This window comes from Melitaea cinxia, chromosome 16 (genome assembly GCF_905220565.1).
Source record: "Melitaea cinxia chromosome 16, ilMelCinx1.1, whole genome shotgun sequence".
NCBI classification, from domain to species: Eukaryota; Metazoa; Arthropoda; class Insecta; order Lepidoptera; family Nymphalidae; genus Melitaea; species Melitaea cinxia.
Genome location: NC_059409.1, coordinates 5,638,875 through 5,659,657, shown reverse-complemented (window position 1 = coordinate 5,659,657; position 20,783 = coordinate 5,638,875). Strand labels below are relative to the sequence as shown.

At 34.6% G+C, this 20,783-nt stretch overlaps 1 protein-coding gene across 1 annotated transcript; it reads left to right on the top strand.

The window, feature by feature from the left end:
* The first annotated feature begins 3,916 nt into the window (after positions 1 to 3,916).
* Positions 3,917 to 19,200, top strand: LOC123660870 (zinc finger CCCH domain-containing protein 14). Its single transcript, XM_045595896.1, has 12 exons — positions 3,917 to 4,208; positions 4,411 to 4,453; positions 5,612 to 5,779; positions 6,868 to 7,505; positions 8,177 to 8,415; positions 10,100 to 10,249; positions 13,355 to 13,478; positions 14,617 to 14,798; positions 15,837 to 15,947; positions 16,242 to 16,771; positions 17,287 to 17,502; positions 18,968 to 19,200. The coding sequence occupies exons 1-12, from the start codon at positions 4,170 to 4,172 to the stop codon at positions 19,171 to 19,173; spliced, it is 2,646 nt and encodes an 881-aa protein (XP_045451852.1). The 5' UTR covers positions 3,917 to 4,169; the 3' UTR covers positions 19,174 to 19,200.
* Positions 19,201 to 20,783: the final 1,583 nt, after the last annotated feature.

Here is a 20,783-nt window from a genome sequence, read left to right as displayed (position 1 = left end):
TATAGATTTTTTTTTTTTTTATGATGCACCATTGAACCCACACATTGTACCAAGGACCGTTGATACAAGTCGTAAATACATTCAGAGCGAGGCAAAAACTAATATGTTTTTAAACTGTGTTCCTGCAAGTCAAGAAATATAAAAACTCATTGGATTTCGAACATTTACGATCTTGTGCCGTGAGATACTAGCGACTACTCCACTATTCGATTAAGGTCGTCTGTCCTCTGATGATGGATCTACCAAAGCTCACTTTAAGTACACGGTCACTTATTCCAGAATATTACCAAACACACAAATAGGACGCGTTCTTGTACTTCTGTTAATTAACATTTAACTGATTTAAATAAATCAATCTTGTAAAGATACTCCGTGTATTATTCTTTTTAACCGACTTCCAAAAAAGGAGGAGGTTCTCAATTCGACTGTATTTTTTTTTTTTTTTTTTTTTTTTTTTTTTTTTATGTATGTTACATCAGAACTTTTGCCCGTGTGGACCGATTTCGACAAATTTTGTTTTAATCGAAAGTTGGTGTGTGCCAATTGGTCCCATTTAAATTTATTTGAGATCTAACAATTACTTTTCGAGTTATATCTAATAATGTGTTTTTACTTGACGCTTTTTTCGTCGACCTACGTTGTATTATACCGCATAACTTTCTACTGGATATACCGATTTTGATAATTCTTTTTTTGTTGGAAAGGGGATATCCCTAGTTTGGTACCGTGATAAGGAAACTAGGATCTGATGATGGGATCCCAGAGGAATCGAGGGAAACTCTCGAAAATCCGTAATAACTTTTTACTGGGTGTACCGATTTTGATAATTTTTAATTTAATCGAAAGCTGATGTTTATCATGTGGTCACATATAAATTTTATCGAGATCTGATAACTACTTTTTGAGTAATCTTTAATAACGCGTAGTTGCTTGACTATTTTTTCGTTGATCTACGTTGTATTACTTGTCGATGTAATTGAAGTCGGTTTTTTTTTCGTTTGCGAGCAAACACAATTATTAAAATAAAAATCTCTTTCACTTCTGATTTCTAATGTATATAAATATATATATATATATATTTATTTATTTATTTATTTATTTCATATATATATATATATATATATATATATATAAGCGAAAGGTCACTCATCACGAACGAAAGTCCTGTGTTTTTGAAGTAAGAGAATTGAAATTTGAAATGTATGCTCTATAGATGGTGAAGAGGTGTCCAAATAATGCATCGTAATCTTTATATATAAACTAGCTGCTGCCCGCGACGTCATCTGCGTGAACGCTATACAGCACCAAAAATACCTACGATTATACCTTTTAAAATAACATTCATTTACCCGTTTCTTCTTTACTTTTCAAATCTACAGAAAAATCTCATAGATGGCGCTGCTTTAAAATTGTCTTGTCTACCTAGTTATTTTCGTTTAAATTATGTTTATGGGCTTAATTACTTATATTGCGTGATTTTTATATTGTGAAGCTAGCTTATATAGCATGGTTATTAACATAATAACAACAACATTCAAATATGCGTCGTTAGATTACACGTTGTTACAGAATTTGTTGAGGAAATAAAAGTTCACTGCTCGTTCCCGGTAGGTGATAGCATGATAATATGTAGCCTATATGTTGACCTGACTTCTTAATAATATTCGTGCCAAATTTGAAGTAAAACCATGCGGTACTTTTTGAGTTTATCCCGGATATACATACAGACAAACAGACAAAAATTCTAAAAACTATATTTTTGGCTTCGGTATCGATTGTAGATCACACCCCAAGTATTCTTTTAAAAAAATATTCAATGTACAGTTTTGACTTTCCTACCATTTTATTGTATGTATAGAAGAGAAAGGTCACTGACTCACTCATCACGAGAACTCAAAAACCGCTGGATGGTCCATCCATCTAAGATGGACAAAGATGAAATTTGGCAGGGAGGTAGATTATAGTTAGTAGACGTCCGCTAAGAACGGATTTTGCGATATTCCACCGCTAAGGGGGTTTAATTGGGGTTGATAGTTTGTATGAAACAGATCTTCGTCAGTGTTCACGTCTCGGCTCCGTATGTTAACACAGGCACGATGAATTGCTCGAAGACTTTTGTCTTCAAGCATTGCGGAATCTTCGAAGTGGAGACTCAACGAAGCCTGCCAAACGCCGTCCAGCCCAACCAAATCTACCTGTCGGCTTTCTTCTCGTAGTTGTTGTGGCCTATTTGGATGGTATGGCCTAGGTAAACATAATCCTGAACAACTTCGAGAAGGGTACCATCGACTGATACCAGTCTCAGTATGACTTGGTTGACAACATATACTTTGTTTTGTCCAAGTTCATACCGAGACAGACTCGTCGAAAGGACTCGTTTAGATCGGTCAGTATTTGGCCTAGCTTATACAACGTCTCCGCAAAGGTGACGATATCGTCGGCGAAATGAAGGTGAGAGATGCATGCGCCGTTGACATTGACGCCTCGTTCCCCCCAATCGAAGGTCTTAAAGACATCCTCCAGCGCAGTGGTAAGCAGTTTCGGTGATATTACATCTCACTGTCTTACCCCACGCCAGAGGAAAATTATTCTTGTTCTCTGTTCTTGGATATGAAAGGTCATCGTCGTCGCATCGTAGATACATCTCAGTACCTCGATATATCGCCAGTCGATATGAAATCTCTGCCGTTAGTCTAAATCCCAGGTCTCGACAGACTCGAAGGCTTTCTCATAGTCCACAAATGTCATACAATAATATAATAAAATTGAATATTTAACTGACTGCAAAACGTGCATTTAACTGTGTTCTTATTGTGTCGAATACATCATTGAAAAATGTAAATTAAAAAAAATATATAATATATATATATATATATATATATATATATATATATATCTTGTTTTGAAATTGATAAACTGAAGATAATTCTTCAAAATGTTTTTTTATTTTTATTTTCAGTCGAGTGTTACTCATGGGTTCCGCCTTGCATCATGCGTGCTGTTGAAACACGCTGGGGACAGGGTAGTTACCTCCAACTTTCAAACAAAGATGTTCGAGACTTGTTGGGAATTTCTCTGTAACTTTTCAGATAACTTACCATTATTAAATTCGCGTTCATGGAATCTGGTTTATTTATATTCCAAATGTGGGAGAAGTTTTCATTAGTTCAATTTATAGTTTGTAAGAGTCCGAGGGACCCCCTGAGCTCAAGGGCCCCGAGGCCCTGTCTCGCTTTGCCCCTTTATAGCTACGCCACTGGGAACAATGTACCCGTTAGATCGAAAATTTTGATATGATGATTTTATATTCGATTCTAAGAAACCGCGGCGCCGTCGATAGTGTGTTCTAGAACCCGTATCTATTCAAAGTTTAATATTAAAATGAAAATCTTTGACAGGAGACGACACCGTGCTATTTTTGATTAGTACGATTTTATTTTTGTGTTACCCATTAGGGAATTCTAAGCATAAAATAAAATGCTCAGTAATTTATTTCTTTTTTTTAATGATATGAGAAAGTAGTACTAATATAAGCTATTACAACTTTACTTAGTACTAATATAATAATGATTACGACAAAAATCAAACTACTTTTACACGTTAGTGTAAAATTATGAGAATATTTTTTATGATGCGCGCGCAAGCCGTCACAAAAAAGCGATACCCTGAAGTTAGCTAGTCAACGAAGAAGAAGATAGCAACGTGAAGTTAGCTAGACTATGAAGTATAACTTCTTAGGTGCTTACACAAGTACACATACACTATTTTAATAATGTGTTATAGAAGTTTTATGGTCTAAATACCCAAATCCAGTAAATAAAAATATCTTATTGTGAAACTACATCGCACATAGACAAGCCTATATCTTTTGGAAAAAAACCATAAATAACAATTGGCAGCACTACAAAACAATTTGTTAAAAGTCACTGTCACCTAAACGCCAAATTGCCAATGGCTACATATCGCGATTAACATGATAACCGATGTGGGTATTTTCTCGATGAAATAAACATTTTATTACATCAAATGGTGCAAACTTAGATAGTTCATTTGATTTTATTTATTAATTTTTAGACAATAAAACCTAAAAAGTGTACTTGAGATTATACAATTAGATTTATTTAACATTTGTGACTGTGCTTTGAACGTTTCAATAAAACTCTTCAAAAATGGATGTTGTCGGCAGTGAAATTGGTCAAAAGATGCGGGTAAATAGTAGAATATTTTATATAATACTCTAAAGTAATGTTGAGTCGAGTCTTAAATTAATGAATCCAAAATACCCAAAGCATATTTAGTACATAACTATCGTAGAACCTTTGCTTAATATTGATTAGATATCTATAATAAAAGACCATTCTCAAATTACTACGATGTGTATTTTTATTAATCGAAAGTGGTTGTTTTCAGTCTGCAATCAAGGCCAAGCTTACTGAACTGGGCTGTTATGTGGGTAAGTTTCTTATGTTTTTGTATTTTCTCCTATAAGGGATACTTTTAGGGAACCTTACTCCACTCTCGGTTCGTCTATATGCTACTTGGTCATTCTGCCATAGAGCAGTATCTTTAGAAATGTAAGAAATCAAATAAAAACTTACTAGTGTTATGTTACTAGTAGAAAGACCAATACAGAAGTAAACTAAAATTAGAATTTTGTAACTTCAGCATTCATTGATATTATTTACATCAGTTCTAGTCTGAGTCGTTCAAAAAAGTGCCATAACCCCAAAAAAGTGACAAATATTTATTACTGGTTTATCACTCATGGTTGAATAATTATCCAACAACTAGTGACTTATTTTATTGAAGTTAAACTTCTTTAGGCACATGAGGGTAAAATTTTTACGGATGAAACGGCAACGTTTTGATGAAATTGCAACATTTTTATAGAAGACTCTGGACCGGAAATCTGAAGCTTTTGTTTAGTATAAATATAAACAAATTTCTGAAAACCAACAACACAAATAACAATACATAGCAATTATACTAAACAACATTTGCTAATGATAGGTCTTCACGTATAAGAACTACATATTAAATAAACATTTCATGCAGACAAAATGATTGCACATCAAGATTTTACACAACCTTTTTTAAAATGAAATATTATTATTGTTATTTATTATTTTTATTTTACAATAAATACACGAATACAAGTGTGTATAAAAGGTGGACATAACGCTAATGCATTTTCTACCAGCCAACCTTGGTATGTGCAAGAAAGTATATTCTGTAGGTCTACAATAAAAAATAATACAAATAATATAATGTAACATTACATTACATATTATGATATAATACTAAATATCATGTGGAATTAAACTGTAACCCTCCTGCTGCTGTATAAGGAAAAGAAGCATTTGTCCGATAGTGGGATGTTAAAGGCTTACTCAGTTTTCTGTAGCCATTTATTTTAGCACTGCCTAATTGTGTCCATTAATAAATTACTAACTCACATTAACTAATAAAATTATTCTTAGCTAGTTTACAATAAATATTATAATTATTTAGATATATGTATATTTTTGAAGTATTTGGGATTCATATGCTAATTTAATATGAAAAAGTGAAAATGTACTAATGAAATAAATAAATGAAATTCTATTTACAGATGATGAGTTACCTGACTACGTGATGGTGATGGTAGCAAATAAACGTACCAGGGCCCAGATGGAGGATGACTTACAATTATTTCTCGGTGACAATACTGAACTATTTGTGAATTGGTTACACCAGGTGCTTAAAAAACTTCAAGAAGTTACAGTGACGGCACCATTAAGTGAGTATACTTAATATAATTTTTATTTATTTTATCATAAAACTGGGTTGGCAAAAAGAATATGGCCCACTGTTAGGTGAGAGGGTACCGTAGCCTACTACCCCTGCAGCACCAGAAGCAAGTGTAATGCCAATCCTATCCTCAAGCCTCCACAGGAACACAGCACTACTTACGAGCGGTGCTATTTACCTGTGTCTGTAAGGTTGAGGTACCTCAAAAAAGAATTCAAATTACATATACTGTTTAATAATAAAAAATATATACTTACTGTGTTCGTTTTAGCAATGGAAACAATTTATATGACATTAGTGACCCTCCATTAGGTAATGAACTATTTAAACAATGTTAATTACAATTTATTATAATTGATTCTTAATCATTTATAACTGACTTCCAAAAAAGAGGTTCTCAATTCAACTGTATTTTTTTCTTTACGTATGTTACATCAAAACTTTACCGGGTGGACTGATTTCAATAATTCTTTTTTTAATCAAAAGGTGGTGCTTGTCATGTAATCCATACAAACTTATCGAGATCTGACATTTACTTTTGGAGTTATATCTAATAATGCGTATTTGCTTGACTATTTTTTCAGCGATCTACGTTACAACATATATATTATACTTCATAACTTTTTACTTGTTGTACAGTTTTTTGATGATTCTAGTTTTAATCGGAAGCCGATGCTTGTTTTGTGGTCTCATTAAAATTTGATCGAGATCTGATGAGTAATCTTACATAATGCGTATTTACTTGACAATTTTTCCTTCTACCTACAGTGTATTACTTTTTGATGTAATTGAAGTTGTTTGTGAGCAAACACAATTATCAATAGAAATAGTAATGGTGCTTAAGCTGATAATTTGTTAATGTAATCTTAATAATTAATGCTTCTATTTAAAATTATAAACATAAATTTATATCAGTATGCTGTTTGTGTTCAACACATGAGTTCACTTCATTTTTGGCGCGAACTCGTGGAGGCCTATGTCCAGCAGTGGACTGCAATAGGCTGAAATGATGATGATGATGATGCTGTTTGTATTCATACAAATTATATAAGTCTTGTTTTTTTTTTATTATTTTAGAAGATCTTGAGAAAAAGAAAGAAAGATCTACATCTAAAGACAGAAAGGATAAAAAAGATAAAGATAAATCAAAGAAGGCCGAGTCTTCTAAAAAATCAAAGAAAAAGGAAAAAGAAAAGAAATCTAAAAAGAAAGATGAAAAGAAATCCAGTAAACATAAGAAAAAAACTAAGCATGAAATGATTCGTCCCAATATCCCACCTTTACTTATGAATATGGAGAAAGAATCTGAACCATCTATAACAGACGTATTTGCTGGTCAAATATTAAAGAATCATGGGATATCACTTGAATCATACAAAGATGATCCAAAACAAATAGAAAAAAAGATTGTAATTAATGAATTAAAACGACCAATAGTGCCTATAATTGATCCTGCTACTATATCTTCACAAATTGAAACAACGTCAACTTTGGAAAATAATCAAAAAAATTCTGATGAAACAAATGAAACTCCGGCTGTAGCAAATCCTAGAGATGATAATATTAAGGAAATGAATAAGATTGAAGCGAAAATACAAGGATTAAGACAGAAATTAGTTGAACAAATGGATTCTATCTCAGACGATGAAGACTTTTTGAATATAAGAACTGAGGCAGAGGAACTAATGAATGATTTCGCGGAGGATGTTTTTCAGGTATGTTAAAACTATATTAAATAAAACTAGTCACTTATTTTTAAATGAGTAATTTAATTAAAATGCAAAATATTTACTTCTATTATCTAAAGTATAATTAACATTATACTTAGTGTCTGTTTTATCAGTTACTGACAAATCTATTGAATGTTTGATGGTGTTGAAGAGAAAATTAATCAAATATATTTTCTTTTCCTCTCTCCAATACCAATTTATATGTCAGATATTTCTATTATATCTTTATTTTTTTTTTTAATTTTTAGATAAATTATAAATTTTTTATTTTATTATGATTTGAACAAAAATAATTGCTGATTGTTTATGACTTTATACACGTTAGTAATATGTTACAATGAATACTACACAACCTGCTTTCGAATGAAAACCGCTTGGTTTCTACTTTGTTGACTGTCACTTTGCACACGAATGCACAACTAAGTTTGATTTAAATATTTAATATTCATATATAAACATGTGTCTTGTAATATTTCATTGCATGTACCTTTTAGATACAATAGTTTGCTTTTGTTGGATGTATCGACAGTTGTGTAAATATAGTCAGTTACAAAATAAAAGACCCTACATTTAAGAGAATGAGAGCTAGCCGGTTTTCTTGTTCTATAACTTGTATTGTTCGTAATAAATTATTAAAATAAAATAATATTTTTCAGGAAATATCTCAACCTCCTCCAGTAACACCACCTTTAAAACCTACTAAAACACTAACACCCATCCAACAACCGTTACATCAAAAACCAAATTTACCCAAAGAACCAGAAACCCTTCCCCAGATAGAATTGAATCTACCCAAAAGGTCAATACGCGAGAGGTTGGGTACCCGCGAACCAACGGTTACGAGTCAAGAAGTAAAGGAAAATTTATCAACAAAAAAAGCAGAGAGTCCTGAAAGGTTGTTAATTACAAACTCATTTAAGGTAGTAAGGACAAAACTTTTTAATTCCTAAGGTTTACGATCGGCATAATTTTGAGGTTATCGATATTTACTAATTTTGCTTTTTTTTATTTATTTTATCAGACATTATTGTTCAGTTACAAAATATTTGTGGCTAATCCAATAAATATTTTGAGCATAATTTTCGTTCATGGCTGATATCCAATTTCTTGATATAGGCACAGTAGTAATCTTCACAACATGACGAGTGAATTTCTCTATCACATTGTATTTCAATATATAAAAAAAATGTTAAGAATCATCACTGAAATATTAAAATAACAATAAGTAATTATTCATTTTATATTCATTTAGTTTGACATTTTTCAGTGCAAAGATATCAGATGATGTTGCCAATTTCAATTAGGATACATACTACAAGAAGGAGATTGGTCTAATCTCAAAATATATCATTAGCAGTAGTTGTTTGAAGCATGCACTGACTACTGGTAGATTTTTTACAGTAGTTTCGCTTAGCATTGCTAGTGTGCTTTGATAATTATTGGTAGGAATGACTTTTACAATTAAAGGGTCAAGAGAATGTTGCCATATCATGTCCTTTTTTACCGACTTCCAAAAAAGAAGGAGGTTCTCAATTCGATTGTATTTTTTTCGATAACTTTTTTTAATCAAGAGGTGGTGCGTGTCATGTGGTGCCATTTCAATTTAATTTAGATTAGTAGAAGTACTTTTCGAGTTACATCTAATAATGCGTTTTTACTTGACTATTATTTATTATAGTTGTCGATGTAATTGAAGTTGGTTTTTCTTTCGTTAGCGAGCAAATACTATTATTACTACATATTAGCATGTAAGGTTTTTTTTTTTACATCAAAGCATACCATGTGTTGATTTAGTGTGGATAAGTCACTTATTTTTTTTAACTGTGCTTAATTTTGTTTTTTTTCATTCATTAGATACGTTATTATTTATTTTTTTTGGCGTTTTGCATATTAAAGTAGAGCTTGCTTATTGCTTAGTTATTAATTTAGACATAGATAATAAAAAAAAAACAAAGAAATAAATTAAAGTTGTATGAGTTGATTTCTTCAAAACTATTTTAGAGACAAAACCAAGCGTGAATAAATTTTAATGACAATTTTGTTCTTAATTTATTTTTATATCAATCTGAGATTTGAAATAATACAAGCTAAGTAGTTTAAAGTCAGAAAAATAAACCATGACAAAATATTGTGTATAATCTTGTACGTATAAAAAATTGTTAAATAAATAAATAAATAAACCTTTAAAAATGTCCAAAAGTTTCATGTGACGTTTATTATTCGTCTTATAATTGTTAATAACTTATAATCTTACTCAACGTTGATACATAAAACATTAAAGGACAACAAACATTAGATTTTAAACATTTTAAAATCTAACACAATAAAAAAATAAAAAGTTTGTCTGTAAAGTTGGTTTTCAGACGATAGTTTAACGTGACAACGTCGTAACAAAACGTCTCCTCGAACGTATAGGCCAATCGAGTGATCACTGAGCGTAACGGGACAATGAGCGTAACGCAATGAGTCATCCTTTTTCGTGCATGCCGCCGGCGGTCATCGATTTATTAGACGTTATCACGTCGAAAAAAATGGATAGGTAAAATCGTCATTATGTAATATATAAATTAAATTTGCAGGTTTACTCCTGAAAAGGAAATGGAAATTCGCCCTCAGGTCAAGTCTGCAAAGAGTCGATTAGGAAACCAGAGTGAACCACAAAGGAAACATTCTGTCTCGGAGGAAACCTCTGAGAAATCAGAGTCCACCTCAAAGAGACTGACTTCAAAGTAAGTACTTTAGTTTTTAAAAGCATTATGTTTTAAATTTGACTTTATACGTGACGTGTGACTCTATATAACTTTTATGATGTAAAATTAAACCTTAAACGGATTTCGTCGATAGTAGAAATATAACACATGATATTAATAGTACTAATACTACAAAACAGGCATGCAGTGTTGAAAATAATACACCTCAACGTTTTGTTATCAAGGCATGGTGGCACTTAAGAGCCCATGGTTGTTAAAAAAAATACATAACTACTAATTAAAAAAAAGTGTGTATGTATTTATATTCCGTTTTTTTGGAAGAGTCTTATTTGGTAAACAAACCCCTGTCAATCGTAATTCACGTTTTTTCCGCATTTATCACTCACTTTTACAACACATTAGCTTACGGACATTTGTAAAACTCCATTTACTATTCATTTCACTAAAAACAAATATCAATTTATCATTTTCAACACGTAAAAACTACTAAAATACAAATTCCGCGAGTACAGATAACTAATATTTTTGAATATGACATTTCAATATCTTTTTTTTAAAGACAAATAGGGATGTGGTCATAATATTTTTAGAGGTGAATGAGTATAAGTGAAAAAATAAATGTTTTAGGCCGTAGGATCGACAAATTTTATACAGATAATTTTGTTATATATTTTTCTTTTCGCAATGTACCAGAAAGAGCAATATTTTCCATATATAATATAATGGCTACGGATAAAATGGTCAATAAACACGTTACTAATATAATATAGTTATGAGCGTTAAGTTCTAGTAAGTGTAGTAGCATGCGTCGTTGTTCGTGCCTAATATGTTCCTGCCTAATACGTTCCTAACACGAGCATATTACGAAATAGTGGGCAGAAGTTTATTACTATAGTGATAAACAATCGTATTACTAGTACGTAATGGGTGTTTACCAAAATTGTATAGATCTCATAACTTTTTATTGAACTTATCGTAAAGAAAAAAAGTGTTTCATTATTTTTTATAAATAGTAGTTACAAAAGGTTCGTACATAAACTGTATATCAATGGATATTTTATTGGTCATAGCATATTTCGAGAACCACTGTTAACATCCAGAAAGGAAACCTCCTTTTAGTTTGAGTATCTTGTATAATTGATACTGCTCAGCTTATGTATTGCGCTAGCTGTTGTTTCAATCATTTCAATAGTTAGGCGTTTATGTGTTTTGTAACAAAATTTTCGTCCAATTGAGAATCGTTGAGTTTGAACAATTTTTTCTTTAGTTTTTTATCTTTACACATGATAAGGAATCTTCCTATAGTTTGAGGTCTTATTTAGTTTAAGAATCTCGTACAGTTGGTACGGCAGAAGCATATGATTAAATTATTTAGCTAGGTTTCTTTTAATAATTGAGGTAGGCCACAGCAGAAAGTATCTAGAGCAGCCTGTCAGGGGGAGCTACCTCAACTTTTCAGAAAATCACAGCTAAATAACACTGTTCTCAAGCAGTGTTCCTGTGGTGAGTAAGGTGGCCAGAGCTCCTTAGAAAGGGTCGGGTAATCTCGGCAACGCGCTTTCAATGCGAGCGTCTATAGGCGACGGTAACCGCTTGACATCAGGTGGGCCGTAACCGTAAGATTGTTTGTCGACCTAGTTGTATAAAAAAGAAAAGGTCATTATCACCATCATCATCACCTCAACCTATCGCAGTCTACTGCTGGACATAGGCCACCACAAGTTCGCGGCAAAAATGGCCTGAACTCGTGTTGCCCATAGTCACCACGCTGGGCAGGCGGGTTGGTGACCGCAAGGTTCGCTTGTTGCACCGAAGTCGCTGCTGCTCATCTTTGGTCTGTGTATTTCAAAGCCAGCCGTTGGATGGTTATTCCGCCATCGGTCGGCTTTTTAAGTTTCAAGGTGGTAGTGGAACTTTGTTATCCTTTAGTCGCCTCTAAATACATTGGCCGAAGACGGGCAGCAGCGTCTTCGGTGCGATAAAGCCAGCCCTGCGATCACCAACCCGCCTGCCCAGCGTGGTGACTATGGGCAAAACACATGAGGGTAAAGCTTTAGATTAGGTAAAACCGAATTTCGGGACCGTGGGGGGATGGGGGGGAAGAGGGTGGGGAACGCTACCCCTGGTACCACTGTCACACCTCGGAACCCCATGGTTATGGAGATATCCATGGTTAAAGTTTTGAGGTTAGAAGAAGAATTTCGAAAGTTAGAGGAACGCTTGGCTCCGGCGCTACGGGAAGTGCAGCCCTTCCTTCGCGCCTCCGCGGCACAAAAAAAACACTCTAGGGGTAGGACAGACCAAGACCACGTGGACAGTGGGGTGCTCCTATTCGGTTTTGGGTATTTTTCGAATTTCTAAACCTATATTCTAGCACGCAATGTTACTAATTTTATTAGAATATTATGTCTGACGCGTTATTTTGTTTAAAAGTGTCGATTTGTCACACAATGCAAACAGTACGAGCTCAAAGGTATTATAATAGCTTTAAATTCTTCTTCTAACCTCAAAACTTTAACCATGGATATCTCCATAACCATGGGGTTTTGAGGTATGACAGTGTTACCTTGTATAGATTCCCCTACACCCTCCACCCTCCACACCCAAAAACCCCATAATTCGGTTTTTTTTGTACGGAGCATGAGTGAGCGTGCTTTCGCACGCAAGGGCTGCACTTCCCGTAGCGCCGGAGCCAAGCGTTCCTCTGACTTTCGAAATTCTTCTTCTAACCTCAAAACTTTAACCATGGATATCTCCACAACCATGGGGTTCCGAGGTGTGACAGTGGTACCAGAGCTAGCGTTTCCCACCCACTCCCCCCCCCATCCCCCCACGGTCCCGAAATTCGGTTTTACCTAATCTAGATCTTAGCCCACATGAGTTCACGTTATTTTTGGCGTAAACTTGTGGAGGCCTATGTCCAGCAATGAACTGTATAGGCAGTAATGATGAGTCGCCTCTTACGACAGCCACGGGAAGAGAGGGAGTGGCTATATTCTTTACAGCCTTAGCCACACAGCGTAGTAAAGGTCGTTAAGTAAATTAAAAAAAAAAATAAGTTTTGTCGTTAGTAATATTAGACATTACTAAAAAACATTTTTACGAAATAAGCGTCCCCGGCAGGGTGTCGTCAATAGAGGGCCGCTGCGCGTCCGTGGTGCGCGTGCGGCCGCGGCCGCGCGGCGCCGTGCCCGCCTCCAGCCTGCTGCTGCGGGCCGTGGCCGACGCGCACAAGAGCCTGCTCAGTGTGAGTGCGACACGCGCCGCTCGTACGACTATCTACTTATACTATTAGACCTGCGACGGTTATTGGGGTAGGCCGGGAAGCTCAAAATTCAAACTGAGGTAGAGCACAGCAGGAATTTCCTGTTCAAAATATGGAGCAGCCTGACTGGGGTAGTACCTCGACCTTACAGAAGATCACAGCAAAATAATACTGTTTTCAAGCACTATTGTGTTCCTCTGTTGGTGAGTAAGGTGACCAGAGCTCCTGGGGGATTGGGGATTGGGTCGGCAACACGCTTGTGATGCTTCTGGTGTTGCAGGTGTCTATGAGCTACGGTAATCGCTTACCATCAGGTGAGCCGTATGCTTGTTTGCCGACCTAGTGACATAAAAAAAAAATCGGAGCTGCTTGACTGGCTTGGCAGGACCTCAACCTTAAAGAAGATCACAGCTAAATAATACAGTCGAGTAATGTTGTGTTCTTATGGTGAGTGAGGAAGTCAAAGTGAGGTGAGGGTGAGGGTTTAGGGTTGGAGCTTACGATGCTCCTGGTGTTCAGGCGTCAAGTGGAATGTACGCTTGTTTGCCCTGAAAATATTTAAAAACATGTTGACAAACTTAAAACATATATGTTGTCCCCAAATTACTGCTTCTTTTTGACTGATTTTATTTTTGTACAATGTATAGTAACGTAATTTTTTCTCGCTTGCATCCATTCTTTGTATCTAATACCAATACAACAACACGAACAACGAATGTACAACGAATATTGTACAACGAATTATTTATTTGTTAGTTTGTTGAAATCAAATGTAGGTATAACACATCTAGATCAACATCAAATTCCGATCCCAAAAGTAAACTAAAAATTTACGTAATTAATTTTTTTTTTTTTTTTTTTTGTATATATCCTTCTTTGTTACAGAATTAGGCCTTGGTTGTACATTAATTTTAAATAATTTAAAGTTACTTTATTTTAATAATTTGACTATTTACTATTTATAATTGTCTGCATTGAAAAACTAACTATAAACATAACAGCGTATATTATTTATTTATATCATATTATATTATTAATATCATATTACTCTAGTTATATCATACTTTGTTTTGTTATAAATAATCCATTAAAAAGCACATAAAAATTCTATTCTCACCAGATACCACCAAAGGTAGATCACGAAACGCAAAAAGTTAAGCGTGCGTTAGTACTGCCAATGCGACGCGCGGTGGAAACGCAAAAGATAGTCATACAAGTGCCCGTGGACACGCACTCAGACAGCCAGGAAGACATTATACGCTTGGGCGAGATGGACAGTGAGGGAGATGATAAAACACCCAAGTAAATTTAATATATTTTATTATTAATTATACTTTTTATTATTGTTTTAAAAATATAAGGCCTTAAACATAATCAATAATTTAATAAAACATGTTATTTTTTAAATATTGTGGCTGTTCAAGGACTATTATATAGCTATAATATATAGCTCTAGTCGCGTGTTGGAGCTGACACACACATTTTTTATTATTTGCACTAAAGTGTACAAAATATACTAACAGTATTAGTCAATCGTAAAAAGATATATAAATTGTATGTCATTTTGTCGTTAGTAATATTAGACATTACCGAAAATCCTTTAATTTTCTCCGTTCCTTTTATTTTGTATTGTTTTTTTTTTGGTTTTCAATTTTTTCCTTGCTAATGATATATAGCTCAGATTTATGTAAAGTAACGTTTTTCTTTTACATACACATAAAAGCATTATCAGCTAAATAAAATATAAAATACATTATTAAATGTCCGAGTTTAGAAGCTCTTCCATACATGTTTAATTAATTCATTTTTGTATCAATACAAAAGACACTGTATTGTATACCAATATTGTACAACGAATTATTTATTTGTTAGTTTGTTAAAATCAAATGTAGGTGTAACACGTCTAGATCAACATCAAATTCTGATCCCAAAAATAAAATAAATTTTGTGTCACGATGTATGTTAGCGATAAACTCCGAAACTACTGAACCAATTTTTATCAAATTTTGTAGCATCTGTAATCTGGTGAAACTTATGAGATATGTTAATTTTTATCTCGATTATTGATCTCAATATTTTTTATTGCAAATTATGTTTATTATACGACTTTAGTGTGTATTTATCGACTAGTTCTGTAAAACCCTAATAGATGGCGGTTTTCCTTCTAAGTTGCAAATATATCCGGTAGATGGCGCCGTATTCCTATTTTTAAATTATAGATGATGCATTTGAATATATATATATTAATAAATTATAATTACTGAGCCACAGTAATGCGTGGCTGGGTCCTACTAAAAGATCTAGTAAAAAGTTTTAAAACTATTTCAACTATTGTTACAGAAACACAAAGAAGGATGTCCACAATCCTCATAATATAACAAAAGTTATTAACAATACTGAATATAATTCAAATAGAACGAATCGCCAAGACAATAACCTTCTAGAGACCATGTAAGTTCCTTGAAATACCTGCTATATATCCTATAATATGAATAATAATATTTTAAATGATTTATATTTAATATAATAGAATTAATTTTGATGATAGACATTTTAATTAAATCACTGTATGTGTCAAAATTATTTCTATTGTTTTAGTTTTTGTGTTAAAAATGCATAATTTAAGCAAACGGCACAGATTTCTTGAATGTTTCAGTTTTAGTATATTTAAAATATGTTGTCAATCTAACTATCTTCATTAAGTCAACCGTAAAAATAAAGAAATAAATAAATAAATTGTTGCAGCACCGTTCATAACACTACAGTCGATAAAGACAAAGGAACACAATTCATTGTCACAATGGATGGCTATCACCCGAACGCATTTCTAGCTAAGAAATTAATGACAGAAGGCCTCTTAGACGAGGATGATTCTACTAAAAAATTAATAGAACCATTAAAACCTAAGCAAAAAGACACTAATCAAACTAAAGAAAATGTAGCAATAACAGAAAATAATAATGAAACCACGTCAATTGATTCTAAGAAAAGAATATCTAGTACAAGCGAAGAAAGTGAGACTCAAGTAATTATTAACAAACAAGAAATTCAAGCTGAAAAGAGAAAGACAGAGAATAATGAAGAATCTAAAGTCGACGACCTTCAGGTACCTCCAGTTAAGAAAAGAAAAGCTTCGCCAATAATATTTGATGTTGACAAGAAAGAGAATGAGAAAGATAAAGAGAGGATAAGAGAGAGAACTGTTAGCGCCAGTAGTGATAGTGTGACGCTGAATACAAGCGCTAGTACCCATAAATACGATGATTTACCTCCGTGTAAGTGATTTTTATTACAATTTCAGTATAGCACTTTTCACTCTTATATTATTACTAACTGAACCCATACACATTGTTTTCCCCTATATGTTATTTGCCACTCTTTAAACCCCCCCCCCCCGCCTTGTAACTTAGGGGTATGAAAAATAGACGTTGGCCAATTCTCAGACCTACCCGCTATACACACAAAATCTCAATGTAACCCCCTCCCTCCTTATGATATTTCGTGATGTTTTTCTGGACTCCCCGTCTTCAAGCGTCACGTGATTAATGTACGACCCCTATATGGCTAATACAAATGACTCTCGTGAGCGGGAATCGAACTTGCGACTTGCGCGTCGTACAAATCGTCGCCGTCGTCGTAAGTTAACGTTTATAGGATTGAAATATAGTTTTTTTTTTCTTTTTAAATTGAGTAAAAATATCAAGAACTGGTGTAACTTATGTATACTACAATTCACAAAAAATAAATTAATTAAAATAAGCGTAAATGTAACCTTTCCTTTTTTTTACAGTAAATCAAACGGAACGTAAGCCGGTATGGTGTCGTACGTTCCCGCTTTGCCGCTTCGGATCATCGTGTGCCTTTCAACACCCGCGCTGCAAGTTCGCGGCCGCCTGTACACGTCGCAACTGTCCCTACTCGCACTCGCCCCTGGCGCCCCTCACCGCTCCGACGCCCCTCGCGCCCCTCGCCCCCCTCGCCCCGACTGTTGGGGTGCCCCTGCTTGGTAATAATAATTTGCTATTTACTACATAACATAAATCATTTAACATATTTTATAATATTTATTAATTATGTTTGTACTGTGTGGCTACGGTACTAAAGAATATTGCTACCCCCCCTCTCTTCCCGTGGGTGTCGTAAGAGGCGACTAAGGGATAACACAGTTCCGCTACCACCTTGGAACTTAAAAAGCCGACCAGTGGCGGGATAACCATCCAACTGCTGGCTTTGAAATACACAGGCCGAAGGCGGGCAGCAGCGTCTTCGGTGCGACAAAGCTCAGCCCTGCGGTCACCTGCCCAGCGTGGTGACTATGGGCAAAACACATGAGTTCGCGCTATTTTTGGCGTGAACTTGTGGAGGCCTATGTCAAGCAGTGGACTGTATAGGCTGTAATGATGATGATAATAATGATTAATTATGTTTTGGCAAATAGTTCTCGATAAACTTTGTAATTGTGCCTTAATTGTAGTGACACGGATATAAAAATATAATTAATTTACATATAACAAATAAAAAAACGAGTGTGCTAAAGACCACACGACTGAAGTAAAACTTCTTTAGCTTTAGGTTTACACTGTGTATTAGATATACGAAACGTATCTAACTGGCTATGAGAGAAAGAGAAAAAGAAAATGTGTCCTCTCTCACATCCTTCGTTCGCCTCGCCCATCACACTTTTCGTAACTCTCTCGTCCCGCATTCACCAGCTTACACCCCAAGTCAAGCGTGCGTGAAGAAGTTTAACTTCGAAAAAATGGAATTAAATAGTATTTAATATATTTTCTTTATTAAATTAGTGTACTGACTGAAGGACACGTAGATATGAATGATGGTTGTGTCAATAGTACATTACGATTCAGCCTGTAACATCTCACTGCTGGGCTTAGGATCGGAGCTTAATTCATCACGTTGGTCACTACGGTTTTGCGTTGCTGTTTTTTTTTGTACATGTACTCACGTGTTATAATTACCTGTCGATATCAAATATATATTGAGAATGGTTGTTTTGCTAGCAAACGAAAAAAAAACGACTTTAATCACATCGGCAAGTAATACAACGTAAGTAGACGAAAAAAAATTAACATAAGCACTAATCGTCACTGCGATTTTCGAGGGTTTCACTCGATTTCTCTGGAATTCCATTACCAGATCCTGGTTTTCTTCCAACAAAAAAATAATTATAATAAAAATCAAAGAATTATGAAAATCGGTTCATAAAAGACGAAGTTATCCCCGAAAATACATAAATATATATATACGGTCTAATTGAGTAACCTCCTCCTTTTTTGAAGTCGGTTAAAATCACAGACGTGTTTCTAGAGATATACCTTTAAATCTAGCTTTCATCTTGATCTAGAAAATGTCGACTATAATTTTAGTGAAATTGTAACTTGAAATGTTCAAGCGTATAAAGTGACGAAAAAAGTAAGTTAAACATTTAAATAACATTTTTTTATTAATTCCAGCGTCTCACGTGGTACCGGCAGCAAATTACAAATCGATATCAGCGGTGGTACCTCCCAGTATGTGCAAGTTCTACCCAAACTGCGTGAATCCCGCCTGCCACTATTACCACCCTAAACCCTGCAGATTCGGCAAGGCTTGCACAAACAAACTCGAGTGCAATTTCTACCATAATGATATGCCTGCTAAATGGAAATATTCTATTTAGAAATATATTAATGAGTGATGTTATGAGTGTCTTTGTTTTATTTGTTATAATCCTTCTGTTACGCTTAGCAAGCTTAATTTATGTTATTTCTTAAACAAATAATTAAAATTCGTGTCTTTTTGTATATTAAAATAACTGCTTTTTACTAAATGCATATGGATACGGTACATATACCAAAAAGAAAAAAAAAATTGTCTGTCTTTTTGTTCCGGCTGATCTCTGAAACGGCTGGACCGATTTTGACGAGATTTCAACTGACAGATAGCTGATGTAATAAGAAGTAATTAGGCTACCTCTATTTTAGAATTTATAAGTCTGCGAACTGAACGATAACGTTTTTGTTAAATTCCACGCGGACGAAGTCGCGGGCACAGCTAGTTATAATAATCACCATTTTACTTTTCATCACTAAATAAAACACAATATGTTACATAGCAGCATATACATTTAAATCTATATAGCTAAATATTTTAAGTGTTACTTCAATTATTATTAATGTAAGTAATTGTTTTTTTATTTTACACATTTTTTTTTTAAATCAAGAAACAGACATGACAAAAGAGCATAGACTACGCTCTTTTCTTTAATTATTACCGACAGCGCATTCATTGTCCGACATACATAGATATTTTTTTTTTTTTTTTTTTTTTTTTTTTTTATGTAGTATTTGCAATCAGTCTGTCCTAACTATAAGCAAATTGGTTGTGATATTCGTCTGTGGCTGAGTGTGCCTCCAATGAGACATCTACTCTCAGTTTTTCTCCAGTTCACTGTCTGTTTTGTAGTTCCAGTATGTTATGCCTTCTTAGCCTTTTGATACAGTCGTCGATAGTTAATTGACGGGCTAGCTCATTCGGGTGGTTTAATAGCCTTTCTTTATATCTTGAGGTATTGGACCGGATCTCGTGCCTCACAGAATTCATCGATAGGTGTTGCATGATCTCATTGTTGGTGACATACCAGGGTACATTGGCTATAGATCTGAGTATCTTGTTCTGTTGCCTCTGGATTACATTTACATTAGAGTCGCTTGCGCTTCCCCATAGCTGTATCCCGTACATCCATATTGGTTTAATTATCGCTTTGTAAAGCAAGAGCTTGTTATCTAGCGATAGTTTTGCGTTTCTACCTAGCATCCAGTACAGATTCCGGTGTTGTATGGATATTTCGTCTCTCTTGGCCTTAATGTGGTTTTTCCATGTTAGACGACGATCGAGGTGTAGACCCAAATATTTTACGCAATCGCTGGTGGGTAGTATGTTGTCGCCAAGTTTTACCGGAGGGCAATTTCCGTGTCGGAGGGCAAAAGTTACCTGCACCGATTTAGTAGCGCTTGCTTTTATCCGCCACGTCTGCATCCATTTGTTCACTTTATCTAGGCCAACTTGTAGCGTATCCGATGCTTGTCTAGGGTCGGCACTAGAAGCAAGAATTGCGGTATCGTCTGCGTAGGTGGCAGTTACAACGCCGGGTGTTAAGGGCAGATCAGCCGTATAGAGCGTGTAGAGCACAGGTCCAAGGACTGACCCTTGCGGTACTCCAGTATTTATTGCATTGAAATCTGAAGTTTCCTCAGCCTCTTTAACGTAAAAAATTCTCCCAGACAGATA